The sequence below is a fragment of the Trichosurus vulpecula genome, chromosome 6 (assembly GCF_011100635.1).
Source record: "Trichosurus vulpecula isolate mTriVul1 chromosome 6, mTriVul1.pri, whole genome shotgun sequence".
Classification (NCBI taxonomy): Eukaryota; Metazoa; Chordata; class Mammalia; order Diprotodontia; family Phalangeridae; genus Trichosurus; species Trichosurus vulpecula.
Genome location: NC_050578.1, coordinates 159075801 through 159096386, shown reverse-complemented (window position 1 = coordinate 159096386; position 20586 = coordinate 159075801). Strand labels below are relative to the sequence as shown.

At 36.3% G+C, this 20586-nt stretch overlaps 1 protein-coding gene across 1 annotated transcript in view; it reads right to left on the bottom strand.

The window, feature by feature from the left end:
• The window catches only part of FRYL (FRY like transcription coactivator), a 315130-nt gene that overhangs the window by 59168 nt on the left and 235376 nt on the right, over window positions 1–20586 (bottom strand). Inside the window, exons 37-44 of the mRNA XM_036763836.1 lie at window positions 18748–18916; window positions 11112–11196; window positions 10487–10599; window positions 7746–7896; window positions 6579–6682; window positions 4519–4704; window positions 2519–2720; window positions 1018–1139 (exon numbers count right to left, since the gene is read on the bottom strand). Coding sequence (XP_036619731.1) covers window positions 1018–1139; window positions 2519–2720; window positions 4519–4704; window positions 6579–6682; window positions 7746–7896; window positions 10487–10599; window positions 11112–11196; window positions 18748–18916 — 1132 coding nt within the window. The remainder of the gene's footprint in view (window positions 1–1017; window positions 1140–2518; window positions 2721–4518; window positions 4705–6578; window positions 6683–7745; window positions 7897–10486; window positions 10600–11111; window positions 11197–18747; window positions 18917–20586) is intronic.

Sequence of the window (20586 nt, the reverse complement as noted above, 5' to 3'; positions counted from 1 at the left end):
GTGTCACACTCACCTGTGTGCCTCTAATACAATTCTTTCATGATACTCAGTAATGAAAATTACCTATGGATATTGGTATGGCACTTTGACAAATTTTATGTTATGATCATGCACAAATCAAAGAACACAAGTCTTGAATTTTAAATATGTATTTCCCTTGTTTTGAAAGGGTGCCTTAATATTCCATTTATTTTTAAGACAATAAATATTGTACACTGAAGTCTATTACTGCTACTAGGTGTAAATTTTTTTTAAAAAGAAAACTTTTTGATACAGACCTCAGTTATGTCTTAATTTCAAATAATCAAAAAGTGGGTTATCCTTTGATACAGTACTACCACTAATAGGCATATACCCCAAGCCGGTCAAAAGCAGAGGGTATAGTCTCATATATGCAAAAATATTTGTAACAGCACTTTTTTGATTTATTAAGAACTAGAAGGAATGTAGCTGCCCATTGATTAGAGAATGACAGTACATTAATCTAATGGAATATTGAGAAACGCATTGGACCATTAAAAAATAATGGGAAGAATTCAGAGAAATATGGGGAGACATGTAAACTGATATAAAACAAGGTAGGTAGAACTAACAGAAGAATTTATACAATGACAACAACATTGCAAAGAAAAACATTAAAAGATCTGAGAATTCTGTTCAATGCAGTGCAGAGACCTATTATGACTGTCATCAATACCAATACTGTTGGTAAATCATGCCCTTTACCTTTTGGAAGAAAGGTGGTGAACCACAAGTATGGAATAAGGCATACATTTTCAGATATGTGAAATGTGTTCATCTGTTACTTTACTGTATTTTTTAAAAGAAAGGATTTATGGGTGACTGGGCATAATTGGGAGATGACAGTAATGTTAAAAGATAAAATGCTAAAATGTAAGTGGGTGGGTATGGGTTTTTCTTTTTTTATAGTAAAGTAGGTCACCAGTAATTCTAATTTTCAAAACAAGTTCATAACTTAAAAAGCAGGAATTTTGTAAGATATTTACTGAAAGATACCTGAGCTTGATTGTTTAAACACAGACACCACATGTTTTAGAAAAACAGTCAACTGCTCAGCACTCTTAATACTGGGGTTCTTGGCAGAAACATCCTCATGGTTCCAAAGAGGCCCTCTTTTTCTGTCAATAAAACATAAAAATAAATTCCTGTGTTCCTAAGGTAGTGATTATTGTAGCATCCTTAACTATTTTCTTCATTCATTATGTAAGTACATTTAACCAGAGAAAGGTAATTTCATTGACTCCAATGTGATTTTAGTACAACTGTGGAAGTTAGAGGTGGGGAGAGAGTAGTACCCTAGCTGTCTATGAAAACTGGGAGAAGGGTCCATTTCACAAATAAACTCAATTGCCATTGACCTTCTCTCTGTTCCTTCCACATGATATTCCATCCAGCATCTCTGTATCGGATGTCCTATATGCTGGGACACGGTCCTTCCTTACATTCACCTCACAGAGTCCTCTTCCTTTAAGATACAGCTCAGACACCATCAGCTGCATGAAGCCTTTTCTGATAACACAAACTCTTACAGCCGTCTCTCCTAAAGTACCCTGAATCTAACTATGTACTTTGTATCGATACGTGCAATATGGGCTTAATTTATTATCTTGTCCCATCTCTTATTTTGTTGTATTGAACTATCATTTAGCTTGTATTCAAAGATAAGAAAAAAAATTTGTCTACTAAAATCAAATTGTTTCCTTTAATCAAATGATAAAAACTATAAAATCCAACCATTTCCCTTTTTTCCTTATTTACCAAGAATGCAGATCTAAATTAAGTATGTAATTGCAATAACTAATTCATGCTATATATACAATAACATGTACTCTCTGTCCTATTTAATTTTGATTCTGATGTTAGACAGGGAAAAATGAATTAATGTCTGTACCTCAGTTTCCTCATCCATCAAAAGGACATGATAAAATTGCACTACTAAACTAAATCTTACAGGTTGATTATGAAGAAATGTCTTTTAAATTGCAAAGCACTATAAGAATGTGAGGTAAATTGCTACTTTTAACTTTCCTTTTCTGAGTGTGTAGAATTTTAAAAGTAACCTCAAATCCCTTAGGTGAGGTAAAAATGGTAAATAAACAAATACCCTATATTGTTACTTAACATTAGAAATTTTTATTTCCCTGACTAGACTGTAAATTTCTTCTAGTCAAGGACCAATCTTACATATCCCTAACAGTACCTGGCTTTGGATGTAGCAGACACTGCAAATATTTATTTATTAAGTAATGATATGGTTACTGAAAAAGGAATTCGTGTATATTTTACTCATTACTCTAATTTTGGGGGGGCAGCTCATATGATAAAGTGTTACTGTAATATATCTGTAGGCCACGTCATATACTTTTAGAAAAGACAGTAATACATACATACTTGTGTACTTCAAATAAACATCAACCAGCAACTATCAACTCCAGGTCAAAATGTTAGAGCTGTTTAACAAGTGCATTTCTATGATGGTAAGAATGGCAAATGTTACCTTGAGGTAATGAATTCCATGAGTGTTTTCACTTTTTCATCCTGCTCTACTGAAATGTCTGCCTCATTTAGGAGAGTGGTGTGCAGGTGTGAAATGGCCGAGCTGTTATTTCCTAGGCTGATACTAGAAGAGGTAGAACTTGAGCTAAGCCCTGAGTCTGTCATGGGGGAGGGCTGGTAATCGGGTATAAAATCATTAACACCTGTTGAAAGGAAAAACATCATCAGGAACAACAGAGAAGACTCTTGTCATGCTTAAAGATTCAAACTGTTTGCTTCTAATTGCATAAGGAGGATATGCTCAAAGATCGATTTGTTTTAGCAGATGCTGGGGGTTAAATCAAATTAAGTTTTTAATAACACTATCTCCGCCTGGAATGAAATACCGAACAATAGGGTGTTACTGCCACCTGCTGGGCAATGCTGACATGGCCAACTCCCCAGAATTCTGGCAAGTTTACCAGATAGTTCTTAAACATACTACAAAAATAATATAATTTTATTACAATAATTATATATTGTGCTATTTTTATTTTATTTAAATACAAATCCACAGCAATTAGAAACAATTAAAATATTTTTTTTGTTGCTAAGCTATGATTTCATAAGAACTTCTGGGGTAGAAAATCCCCCAACCAATCCAGATGAGCAATGGGTCTGTAACTCACAGGTTTAGGGCACCTGGAGGCACTAAGGTTTATTCTATGCCATAGAGGCTGAAAGGATCTATCATGTTTTTGGAATAAAATAATTGTAACATTATTAAATTAATATTTAATCTTATATATATTTTTTTCCACAGAGTAGTCCTGCCCAGAGACATGGGACAGACCTGATAAGTTCTTGAAAAACGCTTCAAACCTGTAATACTGGTGCTAGATGCATGTAATCCCTAATCCCTCTTGGGAAACAACCACAATAACAACAACTACAACAAAAACCAAATGAACAACACACCTGTAACTTAACAGTCTTTTAGCGTCTAAGGACACTGAGATTTATTCCATATTTCTGAGGGCAAAAGTATCTATTATATTTTGCAATAAAACTTTTAATATAAATTAAAATATATTTCCTTCATTTAAGTCTACTTAGGCTTCTTAAAGAGAAACAAAATATCAAATTTCTCAATAATTTTAAAAGAGTAACTATCAGTGAACATTCACAATGTATTTTGTATGAGAGTTCTGGGCCATTTTTAAGATTTTTATTCATATCATTTTGAGAGTCTTAATGAATGGGAAAAGATACTAAAGATATTATGAATTCATTAGACATAGTGGAAATAAAATTTTATGAATAAAAACCAGAGATTAAATCAAAGGCTCAAAAATGAAATATTCCTTCAGTGTACTTTTAATTTAAAGGTTAAGGGAGCTGTAAGATTTTTTATGTTTATGATGCCATGTAATGATGAGTTATGTTATTATAAAGTGTCATGTTTTCATTGTGATACTTCCTTTTGCTTTTTAACACTTATTCCTTATTATTTTACATATACTACATATAACAGTAACATAAAATATTAAGTACTGTGGTGCTTAATCAGAGGAATATAGTACAACAGATAGTGTCAGCCAGATTTGTATTAAGTCTGGCTGTGACACATCTGGCAGTGTAGCACTGGACAAGTCACTTAACCTCTCAGTGTCCCAGGCCACTCTCTGAGATTCTGAGTTTCTGATAAACTGCACTTTTCCGTTGACAGAGGAAGTTCCTCACCTGGAGGTAGTTTCTAAACCAACATAATCCTAGGTCCAAGCAAAAAATGGTACTTAATTAAAATAAAACTAATTTGCTTTGGCAGTATTTGAGACTCCAATTTTTCAGTGTCAACTTTGCTTTCTCTACACCAAAATTCCAAATTCATGGGGTTTTCCTGGACTTTCAGATTCCAAAAGGAAGTGAGGGGAAGGAGGGTGAGGATCAGGAGAAAAGAAAAAGTGAAATCACCATAGACCATGCCCACCATGCTTTTGAATTAAGTACAACTTCAGTTACCTGTGAAAGTATAATCTAAATGTGCAGGGTGTTTGACGGTAAGCACCCTGGGCTCATTAAACTCCTTATTCCTGAGGAGAACCGAAGCAACAGTTCGGACATTACTGTTGGATCCCATTACTATCAATAAATGCAAAAGGAGGCGCTTGCAATGCTCATATACCTCAGGGTGGCAGTGGTCAAACCCTAGAAAGGAAAGCAGACATAATAATTAACCAAGAAAAGAAAATCACTAAATACGTACATAATTACATCAACTACCTTCACTACGAAACTCTTTTTACTTGAAATCTCTACAATAGTTTTCTAGGATACTTGGCTCTGGGCTATTTTGCATTTTTAATCAATGGAAATAAGTTTGAATCTGATAAAATGAATTTTTAAAAAAACATGTAAAGTCTTGGTTTTCAAGCTTTTATAAGCAATATTTAATTAATGGATTAGGAAAAGCTAATGAGAACTTATTTCTCAGATGAACAAGGCTATTAAAGTAGAAGTGGAATTGAATAAATGTTAAATAAAAATATTTGAAGAAACAGGATTAAAGTGAATTCAAAGAAACCTGGGAAATCTTGTATAAACTGATACAGAATCAAGCAAACAGAAATAGGAGAACAGCATATATAAAGACTACAATAATGAAAGGGAAACTTTGAAAGCCTCCAAGAGCTCTGATCAATGCCATGGCTAATAGCTTAAAAAATTGATGAGGAAAACATCACACCCACCTCACTGCAGAGATTACAGATGTTAATTAGTACAGAATGATGCACACCTTTTAAGACATGGCCAATGTGTGCATTTTTTTTCCTTGACTAATGGATTTGTTATAAAGGAGGGCTTCTATAGGAGAACGTTAGTCAAGAGGAAGTGATAGGTAGTGACAGAGATCAAAAAAAGAAAAAAAGCATCAATAAAACATTAAAAAACACACAGAAGGAGATACTGAAAAGCAAGACAGCTTTGTAACTATCATGTTAAATTTAATATACACTGAAAAAACCCAACTATGTGACAAGTTTAGTTTCATATACAGTACTCTTTTGTGATCTTTATGTAATAAAATGTTACCATTTATTGATGTTTCCAAGCTTGTAGAAAAAAAAAGAAAGAGGTCACATATTTTAAGTTCATTAATTTCATTCAGTTTTTCAGCATAAACATGGAGATTGTCTGGTTTCACAAGTACTAAATGTATCTAGTACTATGTTTTCAGGGAAATCAATTTCATTAACACAATAAGCATCTTCAAAAGCTTATTCAGGGACATAGTAACTTGGAGTGGGAAACCAACTCCTCCTTCTGTCCATAGAGTATCAGAGTTTTCCCTAAGAAGTTACTAAGAGTTTGGAGACTCTTTCAAAATTCTAGAGGGATTCTATGGGAAAATAAGAGTGGAGGACAGTATTGGATGTGTCTCTTTTCCCCTTGAGAATATTTAGAACTTTTAAAAGAGAAGCTGGGAGTGAGTGACCAAAAAAATTGTATGTTCAGATATATTTAAAAATATTTAAGAAAGAAAAAGGCTACCTTCCCTTAAAGAATAGGTAATAAAAATACTTAGTAGGCAATGATGAAAGAATGTCAATTATTTTTTCTGGAAAATTTGTGATGGAATAAATTCTCCAAAAAAAACCTGAAGATTTAAAAACAGAATTGAGGAAGAGAATATAAACATTTTAAATTATATTTATTTTATAAAACTGCAAAGCTGTATGCCTCATGAAATAGTGGCCAATTGGGATCAGATCTTTAAATTATTCTGAAACTTTTAAGAAAGAAAGTTTTCTAAAAAGAAGCCCTGCCTCCCAAGAATACCATTGCTTCTAAAAGTATTTAAGTAAAAAGAGAATGGAAAACATGAAAATGGAGAAAAATAAGATAAATGTGTTAAGAGTATACTTTTATAAAAAAATCTAAAAAACTTAGACAAGTTTATATTTGTTTCATATGGCTGTGTGTGTATATGTATTGTGTAGTTATACATGTATACATACATACATACCCATACATCTGTCATCTTATTGTAGAGAAACATAAGCTAAGAAACGTTTTGTTACCTATAAAAATTGCATGCAGAAGAAGGTGTAGATAACTTCCCCATTCCACCTTCACACTATGATCAATGATCAGGTCAGTCAAAAGGATCACTGCTATGTTACACCTAAGAAAGGCAATGGATACAATTAATACTTTACAGAGCAAAAGCAAAAACTCAATGAGTTTTGTGAAAGTATGTAAAACATTCAAATAACCTCACTCACAAAATAAAAACAAATTATTAATAAGAAAAGCAAAAGCCACAAGTAATACAATTACACCACTAAGTTCCCTAATTCTATCACTTGCTAAAATATTCTGACACAACATAATACCTACACCTAAATTTTGCTAAATATAGTAACTAATTTATAGTCAACATAATAGTGCACTCCTAAAAGCACTTATTTTTTAGATGTAGCAAATTGTTACCATAAAGTTTAAAAACTACATGCCTCAAGTCTCTCCCCACTTCAAACTACACTCCATTAAGCCACCAACGTGATTTTCCTAAAGCACAGGTCCAATCACATCACCTTACCATGCAATAAATTCCAGTGGCTCCCTACTGTCTCCAAGATCAAATAGAAAATGCTGTTTGGCATCCAAAGCCCTTGCCCTCTACTACCTTTCCAATCTTCTTATACCTTACTCCTCCAACGGGTACTCTTCAACCCAATGACACTGGCTTCCTGACTGTTCCACAAACACTCCATCTCTTGGCTCCAGGCATCTTTTTCTGACATTCCCCCCATGCCTTGGAATGCTCTCCCACCTCCACTCGGACTACTGACCTCCCTGGCTTCCTTTAAGTCCCAATTAAAATCCCTTTTTTAAACCTGAAAGCCTTACCAAACCCTATCAATTCTATCAGCCTTCCCTTTGTTAATTATTTCCTATTTGTCCTGTATGTAGCTTGCTCTGAATTCTTGTTTGCTTCTTGTCTCCCCCATTAGAATGTAAGCTCCTTGAAGGCAGGGACTGTCTTTTGCCTCTATCTCCCATGCTTAGCATATTGCCTGGCACACAGTAGGACTTTAATAAATATTTATTCATTGATTTAATGGTGCATGTTAATTACAGTCAGAATTCTATTTTTAGGATCCTAATTTTATGTTTGATACATTTTGTATCTTTAGAAAGTATAAGTTTTTAAAGTTCATAAAGTACTACACTCTAAATTTTACCTGTGAAGAGATAATCCAGGTGATGAAGTTTCAGGCAAATAATCCACCAACGGTGACCAGCACCCTCCAGCAGGAGGAAAAGGCAGGGGCTCTCCTTGATTATGTTCCATCACTTTCAGTCGCCAATTAGAGTAAAGTGGCATTGAATCACCTATAAAAATAAAATTATTTTCCTTTCACACATCATTTGTTTTACATCTGCTATTTACATCTGCTATACATTACTCAAAAGAAATAGAAAAAAGCTCCTCACAATTTAAAAAATACTTTTGCCAGAAAAACTTAGGCATAAATAATCAAAAATGCTAATTTTGAGAAGAAAAAGTTCATAAATCTCAAAGGTCAACTAGTTAATCTTATGCATTTTATAGATAAGGAAACTATAAACCAGAGAAAGAAAATGCCTGTTTAGAAGACTATCCACGGGAACAGAGAATTAAGCCTCAGAGCTGAGATTCAGACCTAGGTACTCTACAGCAAATTCTTTCTACTAGCATTAGGTTCCAAGCCCTACCATTGGTGCTGGCAATTCAAAAGACATAAATTAAACAGTTCCTGTTCTCAAGGAGTTCACATTCTATCTGGAAAACAACCACACAGACACAATGTCAGGGGTAAGACATTAGCAGTTGCAGGGATCAGGAAATCTCCCATGTAAGATGCTCCTGACCTGAGCTCTGAGAAGCCAGGGATTCTAAGAGGTGGAAATGATCAAAGGGTGAATTCAAGGCATGCAGAAACTTATACAAAGGCATGGACATAAAATGTGTGAAAAAGCAACAAGTCTGGTCTGGATGGAGCATAAAGGACAAGAATAAGCCTGGAAAGGTATGCTGAAGTCAAGTTGTAAAGGGTTTTAAAAGTGAAACAGGAATGGCACTTAATCTTAGAGGCAATTAGGTTAAATTATGGAGTTTACTGAGCAGGCCGATACTTTAGGAATACAATTTTGGTGAGATCAATTTGGAATCTACAGCAATAGTATAAATGACAGGTGATGAAGGCATGAATCATGGTGGTGGCTCTGTGAGTGGAGAGAAGGCAACAAATACAAAGGCATTATGGACGTAGAACTGACTAAATATGTAGGGAGTTACAGTAAAGAGTTGAGAGCATGACAGTAAAGAAGGGAACCTGGAGAAGTTAAGAAACGGAAAGTTAAGAAGAGAGCTATTTTTGGAGGGAAATATAATAAGTTCTTTTTGAGGTATGTTGAGTCTAAATGGCTATGGGAGATCCAGTTTAAAATATCCAACAAGCAATTGGTGATGTGTGATATGTGACTGGAGTTCAGGGAGGAAATGAGAGCGAGAGCGAGAAAGCACGTATATATCTGGGAATCCCCTGTGAAGAGATGGAGCAGCCTCATAATGTGGTCCTTTTGGGACTTTAGTAACAACCTTGGGTAGTTGTTCCATTATACTGAATCTTACCCTAGTGCACAGAGGTAGGAAGTATGGGAGGAAAAAGCCCACTGGAAAATGAGGAAAACAATTCATGTTAACCTGGCTATTCAACTGGATAAGGAAAATAGAAAACCAGAATAGTTTGTAATGAAAGAAGAAATAGAGGGCATCTCTCAATAACCATTAAGCACCTCCTATTTAACAAGCTATTATTTTTGTTTAGAGTGAAAGATCAAGGCAGGAAGACAGGAGAAAATGAAACAGATGTAAATCATTCTAATTTTAGGATTATGCCAGTTGCAATTTGTCATTCAGTTCATACTTGCAAAAAGAAAAGAATTCATGTTTTTATTAGAACAAGAAAATATATTTTCTCACATTTTAAAATTCCCAAATAACTGATTGTATGCTGTTAAATGTCTAGAACTTATATATTAGTTGAAATGATTAAAATTTCTCGCGGTCACATAAGAATGGAAAGACTTCTATGCTTTACAAGCGACACTTATCTGTACTTTTCCACTTCATAATCCTGTAGAATCACAGGCATAAAAATCACATTGAGCAATATGGCACAGTGTCAAGAGAACCTGATAAGGAGTTAGGACACCTAGTTTTTAATTCTAACAGTGATTACATTTTCTGTGATTTGGACAAATTACTTAACTTTATCTGTAAAATGAAGGGGGACTGGAAATCTAAGATATCTTCAAAATCTAAAATTCAATAATTCTAAATCAGTTATCTTCTTTCTTCGTATAATACCATTCCTATGGAAAAGGAAGGAATCTCCTCTAATTTCACCCTAAAATTAAAAAAAACCAGTAGCCATGTGCCCAAGTTTCTCAGGGAGTTATGGGGGGAGATTTTTATAGAACTTCTTCTCATAAGCAAGGAAAAGTAGAAAAGAGAGTTCATTCATTATACTACACAGCAACTGATAAATGAACACAATTTTTGGTATACTTTTTTAGAATGTGCTATAAGTCTGCAATAACTATTTAAATATATCTTGGAGAAATCAATGGTTTTATTACTTTGACTTTTCTAAATAGTCTCAATAAAATGGGTCTTAATTTTTAATCTACTTAACAACACGGTAACATTTTTTCTTCCTAAAATGAAGACATCATTGATTAAGTTAGAAACACTTCTATTGTAATTGGAAATTTGTTGAAAATGTATTTACTCTAAGAATATTCCATATATACTAATAGGATTACAGACTTAAAGTTACAGAAATACACTTTTAACACTTTAAACAAAGTAACAGAATTTTCTATTTTTACTTATACTATTTGATCATTATAGAAAAAAAAAACTTAAAAGCATTACTTTTCTCTTCTTCATATGACCCTCCTGAGCTGCTACTGTAACGAGATTCTAGTCTGTGATGCTGACGATTTAAATTACTGTTCAGTCCACTGTAGATGTCTAGATGAACATAGCTGCAGAAAAAAGTATCTCTGTTAGTGATTTAGCACAAATCACAGTACAACAGTAAGCATATTTTAGTGTTTTTTTTACTATGCATAGAAATACACACTGCAAAACAGTAACAGAAACTAACTACATTTTCTGAGGTTTTTTTCTGAAAACTAAAAAACTAAAGCTTTTATGCCAAAGGCTAACTAAAGATTCTTATTTTCAAAATATTTTTTGCAGGTAATTATCAAGTAGAATGCAGATATCAAAATATCTGTTGGGCAAATGCATGGAAGGTTAAATTTAAAAGCAAAACAAAATATGTCAGAATTTGTTGACAGATATTTTATTTTAAAATATATTTTACAAACTTCACAAGAAACAGAAAAATTTCCATCAGAGTAACACATTTATCTTGAGAATTTTGAATGAAGGAATATAAATTGTAATGCATCTTCCAACACCAATTATCCTGAAAGGACTGAGAAATTAATTTAATAATTATAATCACAAGCAATAGCATAGAATCATTTACCTCTCCTCTGTGCTGTCTTTTATGTGCTTATTGTCGAGGCTGCCATCTGTAGGAGGTACCATTGTATTGCTACTGGAAGTGGTTCCTATAAATTAGAATGAAAAGTACTAGCATCTCCACATTATAAAAGTGTACAATCTAATCAGTGAATATTATATAATGTTATATAATTAGTGAATAATACATAAATACTACTTCATGACCTAGCTGAGAATATGGGCATAAATTTCATTTTTACCTGGAAACTGATCTGTAAGTAGCCTAGACAGGATTTTATTCTCAATTTGTCCCTCAAGCTAGTACATTCATTTAAGTCAAACATAATATAATATTTGGCTCTGTGTATGCAAATATGTGTTTCTGCGCATGCTATAATGTGTAGGGAGTTAGTGCCGACCCCGGGGCTGCTCGGACCCTAGCGCTTGGCCTGTTTCCTGGGTAAAGCCAGACAGGCTTAGTAGGAGTTGGAACAGTAGGTGCCCAGAGGAAAGACTTCCGTCCCTAACAGCCCCCCTTAACAGCACCCCCCTCTTGCTCTGATAGCCATCCTTTCTCATGCAGGCAGAGTCCATTCACCAAGGACTCACAAGACCAGTAGGAGGAACGCAGCTGGCCATTACCGAATGCTCTTGAACCAGCGCCTAACACAAACATGCTTTAATTAATGGGAACTTCTTCTTGGATACTTTACAAGGGCATCCTGCCCCATACCTCACATAGCTCATACAGTAGTGATACCAGTTTGTATCCTGCCTGAGCCTTCCCATGCCTTTTTAGATACTGTAGAACAGCACTCCCCTCCTGTTCCTAGCCTTCCCTGTCACTGTAGAATAGCACTCCCCTCCTGTTCCCATACTCCCATGGAAACCACCCTACCACAGCCCTAGTTTTCCCATACGCTCGTAGGCAACATAGTTTACTATAATCCAGATTCTTCCTACCAGATATCGCTACTTACATCTAATCTAAGTGCAACAATACATTACTGAAGCACATCTTTTTTCCCATGCTTTCATCCCCTTGAACACCTGCTTCTGCTTATGCAGTGCAAAAACCTATAAAAATGGATAATGGCTTCCAATAAATCGGAGTTATAACCATCATTGCTCCCGCCTCATCATTGCGTACTGAGATAGGGCAACTTGCTGGTCAAGACCCTAACAATAATGCACCTAGTGTTTTGTAACACTGATCTCCCTCAGTTCTCTCCTCCTTTGTGTGACATCAAACTTCATTTTCTTTCGCTGGATTAGCACCCATGCTTGAACTCCAAGACCATCCTGGGCCCTCTTTTTTTTTCTCACTATACTCTCTAATTTGGTGACTTCAATACTTCCCACTGGTTCAATTACCACCTGATTCCTAGATCCACATATCCAACATGAGATTCTCTCCTGAGCTCCACTTGAACATCTCAAATTGCTTATTGTATATTTCAAACTCAATATCTTGGAGGCACCTCAAGTTTAGTATGTTCAAAATAGAACTTATGGGGGGGCAGAGCCAAGATGGCGGCTGAAAAGCAGGGACTAGCGTGAGCTCCCCGCCGAGTCCCTTCAAAAAACCTATAAAAAATGGCTCTGAACCAATTCTAGAACTGCAGAACCCACAAAAGTGCAGAGGGAAGCAGGGCTCCAGCCCAGGACAGCCTGGATGGTCTCTGGGTGAGGTCTATCCTGCACGGAGCTGGGAGCGGAGCAGAGCTGCGGACCAACCAGACCAGGAGCCGGGTGGAGCCGGCCCTAGCACCCTGAATCAGTGGGCTGCAGCAGTTACCAGACTTCTCAAACCACAAACACCAAAGACAACAGAGAAGGTTAGTGGGAAAAAGACTGGAAGGAGTTCCTGGTTTGGCTACTGCCCCGAGGGCAGCGGAGGTGGGGCAGCTACAGAATTATGGCTGCAGTTGCTTTCGGCCCCAGGCCCACCTGGTGGGAGGAATTAAGTGGCAGATCAGAGCTGGAGTGTACAGCCTGCTGAAGATCTAAGTTCAGTCGGGGTTGGGGGTTCTTGGGGAAGGAGGAGTGCTGGTGTGGCAGAGCTGACACCTCCCCCCCAAACGTAGAACATAGAACTCTTTAGTCTACAAGTAGTCATACCCCGCTGAAAAACTCAAGGGTCAAGTAAGTTGGTTGGGAATATGGCCAGGCAGCGAAAACGCACCAAGATTCAGTCTCAGACTTTGGAATCTTTCTTTGGTGACAAAGAAGACCAAAACATACAGCCTGAAGAAGTCAACAAAGTCATAGAGCCTACAACCAAAGCCTCCAAGAAAAACATGAACTGGTCTCAGGCCATGGAAGAGCTCAAAAAGGATTTGGAAAAGCAAGTTAGAGAAGTAGAGGAAAAATTGGGAAGAGAAATGAGAAGGATGCAAGAAAACCATGAAAATCAAGTCAATGACTTGCTAAAGGAGACCCAAAAAAATGCTAAAAAATACACTGAAGAAAACAACACCTTAAAAAATACACTAACTCAAATGGCAAAAGAGCTCCAAAAAGCCAATGAGGAGAAGAATGCCTTGAAAGGCAGAATTACCCAAATGGAAAAGGAGGTCCAAAAGACCACTGAAGAAAATATTACCTTAAAAATTAGATTGGAGCAAGTGGAAGCTAGTGACTTGATGAGAAATCAAGATATTATAAAACAGAACCAAAGGAATGAAAAAATGGAAGACAATGTGAAATATCTCATTGGAAAAACCACTGACCTGGAAAATAGATCCAGGAGAGATCATTTAAAAATTATTGGACTACCTGAAAGCCATGATCAAAAAAAGAGCCTAGATACCATCTTTCAAGAAATCATCAAGGAGAACTGCCCTGATATTCTAGAGCCACAGGGCAAAATAGAAATTGAAAGAATCCATCGATCGCCTCCTCAAATAGATCCCAAAAAGAAATCTCCTAGGAATATTGTCGCCAAATTCCAGAGCTCCCAGATCAAGGAAAAAATACTGAAAGCAGCCAGAAAGAAACAATTTGAGTACTGTGGAAACACAATCAGAATAACCCAAGATCTAGCAGCTTCTACATTAAGAGATCAAAGGGCTTGGAATATGATATTCCGGAGGTCAATGGAGCTAGGACTAAAACCAAGAATCAACTACCCAGCAAAACTGAGTATCATGCTCCAAGGCAAAATATGGATTTTCAATAAAATAGAGGACTTTCAAGCTTTCTGGATGAAAAGACCAGAGCTGAATAGAAAATCTGATTTTCAAACACAAGAATCAAGAGAAACATGAAAAGGTAATCAAGAAAAAGAAATTGCAAGGGACTTACTAAAGTTGAACTGTTTTGTTTACATTCCTACATGGAAAGATGATGTGTATGATTCATGAGACCTCAGTACCAGGGTAGCTGAAGGATACACACATACATATATATATATATATGTTTATGTATATATATGTGAGTGTGTATATACGTATATATGTATGTGTGTATATACATATATGTAGAGAGAGCACGGGCACAGGGTGAGTTGAAGATGAAGGGAAGATATCTAAAAGAAATAAAATAAAATTAAGGGATGAGAGAGGAATATATTGAGAGAGGGAGATAGGGAGAGATAGAATGGGGTAAATTATCTCACATAAAAGTGGCAAGAAAAAGCAGTTCCGTAGGAAGGGAAGAGAAGGCAGGTGAGGGGGAATGAATGAATCTTGCTCTCATCAGATTTGACCTGAGGAGAGAATACCATACATATTCAATTGGGTAACTTACCCCACAGGAAAAAAGGAGGAAGAAGATAAAAAAAGGGGGGGATGATAGAAGGGAGGGCAGATGGGGGTGGAGGTAATCAAAAACAAACACTTTCGAAAGGGGATGGGGTCAAGGGAGAAAATTCAATAAAAGGGGTGTTTTAACAACCCAGCTAGCAGCTTCCATGGGGGCGTAAGATCCCTCCTGGGCTGCTGGGACCCAGGGGGCTGCCGGGAAAGCACAGGTTCTTTTTATCTGCTTAAACAAGGAAAGCACGGTGAAGGGGTTGACCAGCTTACTTTAATCCAGCATTCAGTTAGCATACAGACAACATTCATTTAGTTCAGGGGAAAAAACGCCAGCATTCAGTTAGTTCAGGGGAGCATACAGACAAGCATCAAGAGACCAAATACAGATTCATTGACTTACTTCAGGGGAAAAAACCAGCACCCTGAGGTTCAAAACATTCGTTTAGTTCGGGGAAAAACCAGTACCTCAAAACCAAAATACAAACAAATTACAAATAACAGACAGACCCAATACAATTCATAGTTACCAACATCTGGGCTCGGCCCAAGAGCAAGGACTGGCCCAGAGTCACGCTTCCCTGCCACTGCTCCCATACCAACCGGAAAAGGAAAGAGAGAGGGCTTCAAGCTGTTCTCTCCCCTCTTATAGAGTTTTTGACATCGTCAAGCGCCGCCTGAATGACCAGGGCCAATTGGTTCTTGACTTGGCCCCTCCCCCTAGCGTAGACCAGGTTCTGGAGCTAACACCTCCCCTCAGCTAGCCCCATGACTCATCACACAGGAAGTTGTCTGCTTCCTGGCATGCTCTTTGGGCTTCCTGCCCTGGAAGAGCAAGCCACAGTGTCCAGAGGCTCAATGAGGTAAACTGAGTCATTCAAAGAAAACAAAGGCCATTCTGGTTACAGGGGGATAGGTTAGGAAGGAGCAAAATATAGTGAGTCTTTGACAATATGAGTATTGTGGAAGGGTTATACATAATAATACACAGGTGACCTATGCTGAATTACTTGACTTCTTAGGGAGGGTAGGTGGGAAGGGAAGAGGGGAGAGAATTTGAAACTCAGAGTTTTAAAAACAGATGTTCAAAAACCAAAAAAAAAAGTTTTTGCATGCAACTAGAAAATAAGATACACAGGCAATGGGGTGTAGAAATTTATCTTGCCCTACAAGAAAGGAAGGGAAAAGGGGAGGGGAGTGGGGTGACAGAAGGGAGGGCTGACCGGGGAACAGGGGAACCAGAATATACGCCATCTTGGAGTGGGGGGGAAGGTAGAAATGGGGAGAAAATTTGTAATTCAAACCCTTGTGAAAATCAATGCTGAAAACGAAATATATTAAATTTAAAAAAAGTGGGGAAAAAAAACCAAAATAGAACTTATTAGTATTGCCCACTCTTATTATTTCTGTTCACCAGAGTTTGAAATTTTGGTTGTCATCCTTAACTCCTTACACTCTTACTCTACACATCCTATCAGGTGACATTTCTAGTTCCACAAAATCTCTTTCAAACATCCATTCTCTCCATTTATACAGTCAGTATCCTAGTTCAAAAGCCCTCATCATGTCTTATCCGGACTACTGCAATACTTATAATTAGTCTCCTTGCTTCAAGTCTACCCCCATTTCTATCCACTCTCAAAATAGCCACCAAAATGATTTTTCTAAAGTTCAGGTCTGACTATGTCATTCTCCTAGTCAATAAACTCTCTGGCTCTCTATTACCCACTAAGATCAAACAGAAACTCCTCTGTTTTAAAGCTTTTTACAATCTGGCCCTAGCCTATCCATTCTGCCTTCTTAAACATCACTCCCATCCACACACTCCATGGGGTCCAGCTATACTGGCTAACTACCTTTCCTATTACTGCACCTCTATGCTGACTTTTCCCCCCAGACTGGAATATACTCCTTTCTCACCACTGCCCTTTATACTATTTGGTTCCATCAAGACTTTGACCAAATGGCTGATTCTGCAGCATGTGTTTCCCCAAATCCATCAGCTGATAGGGCTTCTCCTTCAAGGTCTCCTTGTACCTGCTTCATAGGTTTTGTATTTACCGCTAAGTTTTTTGAAGGTAGGATCTCTCTCCTTTTTGTCTTTATTCCCAGCACTTAGCAAAGCACTTAGCCCTAAACAGGTGCTTAATAAGTGCTCATTTGCTTGATTTTAATGCTTAGCTACTAATCATGAACATTTTTAAAAATTTAGCTTATAAAACAAATAATTATTTGGGATATATGAATAAATCTGTATCCCAGGCTGCATTAGGCATGTGAATATTCTAATTTTTCCATAAACTTAAGGATTCTCATATGTTATTGTATTCATTACTCATACAAAATCTAGTCCAGATCTAGAGCTGGAAGAAACCCTCCGAGAAAATTTGGAGTAACACCCCCATTTTAAAGATGAAGTAACTGAGGCCAAGGAAGGCTAAGTGACTTGTCTGAGGTAAAGCAGGCCTTAAGTAAGAGAAGGGATTACCAGGTCTTCTGACTCTGGTGGTAGTGCTATTTACATATCATATTTATTTTATTTAAATATTTATTATATGTCACATAATTACACATTACATATTTATTTAAATATGTTTATTACATATACATATTTACTATCTATAACAGTATTCTGTTAATTACCATTACTATGGATTCACTTTAGAAAGACACTAAGTAGTAAAGTGAAACCCAATTAAAGTACTACTGTGATAACACAATATGGTATAGAGGTGAGTCTGGATTCCTGAAAGGTGGGATAGCAGAATCCAACAATAAGATCTTATCAAGATATAAAGGATTTTAGCATGGTCAATGATGGATTATATGACTGTTTTTTGAGAACTAGCCTGACTAAAGTTAGGAAAGCTCATTACTAGTTAATTACCAAACATTTATTCAGCACCTAATATGTGCTAGGAAGTAGGGATTCAAATTAAAAAATGAAAATCCTTGCCCTCAAGAATGTCAGGTTCATTCTACTAGGGGGAGTAACATGAACCTAAGCAGGTATATATAAAACAAATACGAGTTAATTTTTGGTGAAGGGCACTACCAACTATCAGGATTAGGAAAAGCCTGATACAGAAGGTGACACTTGTACTGAGTTTTGAAGGAAACGGGGGATTGATTCTAAGAGGCTGAAGCAAGGTAGGAGAGCTTTTCGGGGAACGACAAAGCCAGCAGAGACACAAAAACAGAAGAATGTCCCCTGTGAGCAAGGTCAGTCAAGCTGGAATGCAGAGGATGGGAAGGAGAGCAACGTATAATAAGGTTGGAAACATAGGCTGACAATAGGCCATGAAGGGCGTTAATAACTAAATGAAAGAATTTTTATATTTATTTGGAGAGGAAAAAGAGAGCCATTGGGAGTCTGGTAAGATTTATACTTTAGGAAACTCACTCTGGTTGCCCAGTGAAGGATGAATGAGAAAGAGAAGAGACTTGAGAAAAGAGCCTGAATGGGAAGCCATTGCAACAATCCTGGTGAAAAGTGATAAGGAACTAAATTAGGATGAGAAGATATGAGGAGACTGAGAGAGGGGAAGGATGCAAGATGTGATGTAGAAGTAAAAAGGACAAGATATCTCGACTGACTAAGAGGGATGAGGGAAAGTGGGGCAATAAAGATTACATTTAGGTTGTAAACCTCATTGACTGGAAATGTGGTACTCTTAACAGAAAGAGGGAACTTAGGAAGATGAGTGTGTGCTGGAGGAAAAATAAGGAGTTAAGTTTTAGATGTGTTGAGTTCACGAAGCCTATGAGACAGCTAGTTTGAAATAGCTAATAGGGAGTTGGAGGTATATGGATTGAGCTCAGGAGATAAACTAGCACTGAATATATGGATCGAGGATCAAATGTCTATTGATAAAGTAATTAAAATATTAAATAAGTTCTTACCTGAGGTGACAGACGGTATTTTATAACTTGAAGTAATACGATAATATGGTGGATTATCCATGTGAGTGACTCCTGAGCTGACTGGATCTGTGAGCTGAAGTTCACTCACCAGTTCTTCTAAAAGCTGCATTGTTTTATCTCTACCTAAGTATACAATAACCTTTTTCACCTGTCGTTGGAAAAAATTTTCAGAAAACAAAATAATGAAAGATTAATATTTATCATTTACAATAATGATTTAAGTGAGAGATGATTTTAAAATATAGTGTAATTCCAAATTTAGCACATTTGCTCAGTAGCAGTAATAGTCACAAAGTCATAAGGGAGATGAATTTGCATTAAAATGTTCTTTTCCTGCCGTCTCTTCTTGTATATAAAACTATGATACTTAGTTGATGAAATGACATCCCTCCATTCCCAATTGCATTTTCCCCTGTATTTTCACTCTCAAAAATTTATTTGTGATTTGGTATGGGTGAAAATTTTTAAGGCACTAAAGATGCTGAGGTTTCATCCTTTGCATTTTCTATTCCCAAAACCAATTTATGGAGGTATTAAGAAGGAATGTGGAAAAAAAAATGTCCCTGATCATCACTTCCAAATCTATAACCAGAGCTCTCATTTCCTACCTGGCCTCTATTTATTTCTAACTGGAAATTCTCCCATTACACCCAAAATCAATATGATGAAATGTTAGGTTGAAGATGAAATATTTTCACAATATTTTCTTCTGAGATTCATCACTTATGGCAAATTAAGTTACTCTCACTTGAGACTGGGTAGTCATTTTTGACAACTCACTCACCTCCTATAGTCAGTCTGTCACTGATGTTCCCAAGTTACTTCTAAGTAAACCATCATGTTATTAGCAAGTAGTTTTGTCATGTCTTTGACTCTCTTTATGCCTTTAGTCACTTTCTCTTGTCTTATTGATACTGCCAGCATTTCCAGAACTATGTGAGATAATAGCACCAAAGGACTTGTATCCTTGCTTTACTCATGTATTTACTGGGAAAGTATCTAGTTCAGGGGTTTGTATCATTTTTTTTGTGTGTGTGTCAGGGGAATTATGGAGTAATCTTTGGTCTCTTCCAAGAAAAAAGTTTTTGAATGTGTAAAATAAAATAGATATGATTACAAAAGAAATTAATTATAATATTTAGACAGTTATCAAAAATATTTTTAAAGTTCATGGACCCCAGTTTAAGAATCCCTGTTGCACATAATGCTTTTTGTTTAGAAACTTTTCATCATATTAAAAAAAAGATGCCTCTATGCATATGTTTCATAGGGTTTTTAACATAAATGAGTACTGTACCTTGTCAAAGGCTTTTTCCTGCATCTACTGATAATCACGTAAGCTTTGGATGATTTTGTCTTTGATATGATTAATTATGTTGATTGTTTTCCTAATGTTGACCCATCCTTGTATCTCTGGTATAAATCCATTTTGATCAGAATGAATGATTTCTTAGTTGTTTTTTTTTTTGGCCAGGATTTTATAGAAAAATTTTAAAATCAATATTTGGTCTATATTTCTCTTTCGTTGCTTTATACTTCCCAGATTTAAGTATTAGGGTTATGTTTGTCTCATAAAAGGAGAGCAGTACATTGCTTTCTTTCTCAAATTCTAAGAATAATTTGTGTAGTATATATATTAGTTGCTCTTTAAAATTTCTGGAAAAGTTGATGAAATTATCTTATAAATCCATCAGGACTAGGGGTAAACAGTATTTCATCACCAAATTATCCTTTGTCATTTTATCTGTTCCTTTCCATTCCCGCTGATGACACCGCTCTAGTCAGGGCCTTACTACTTCAAATCTCAATGAATGAAAC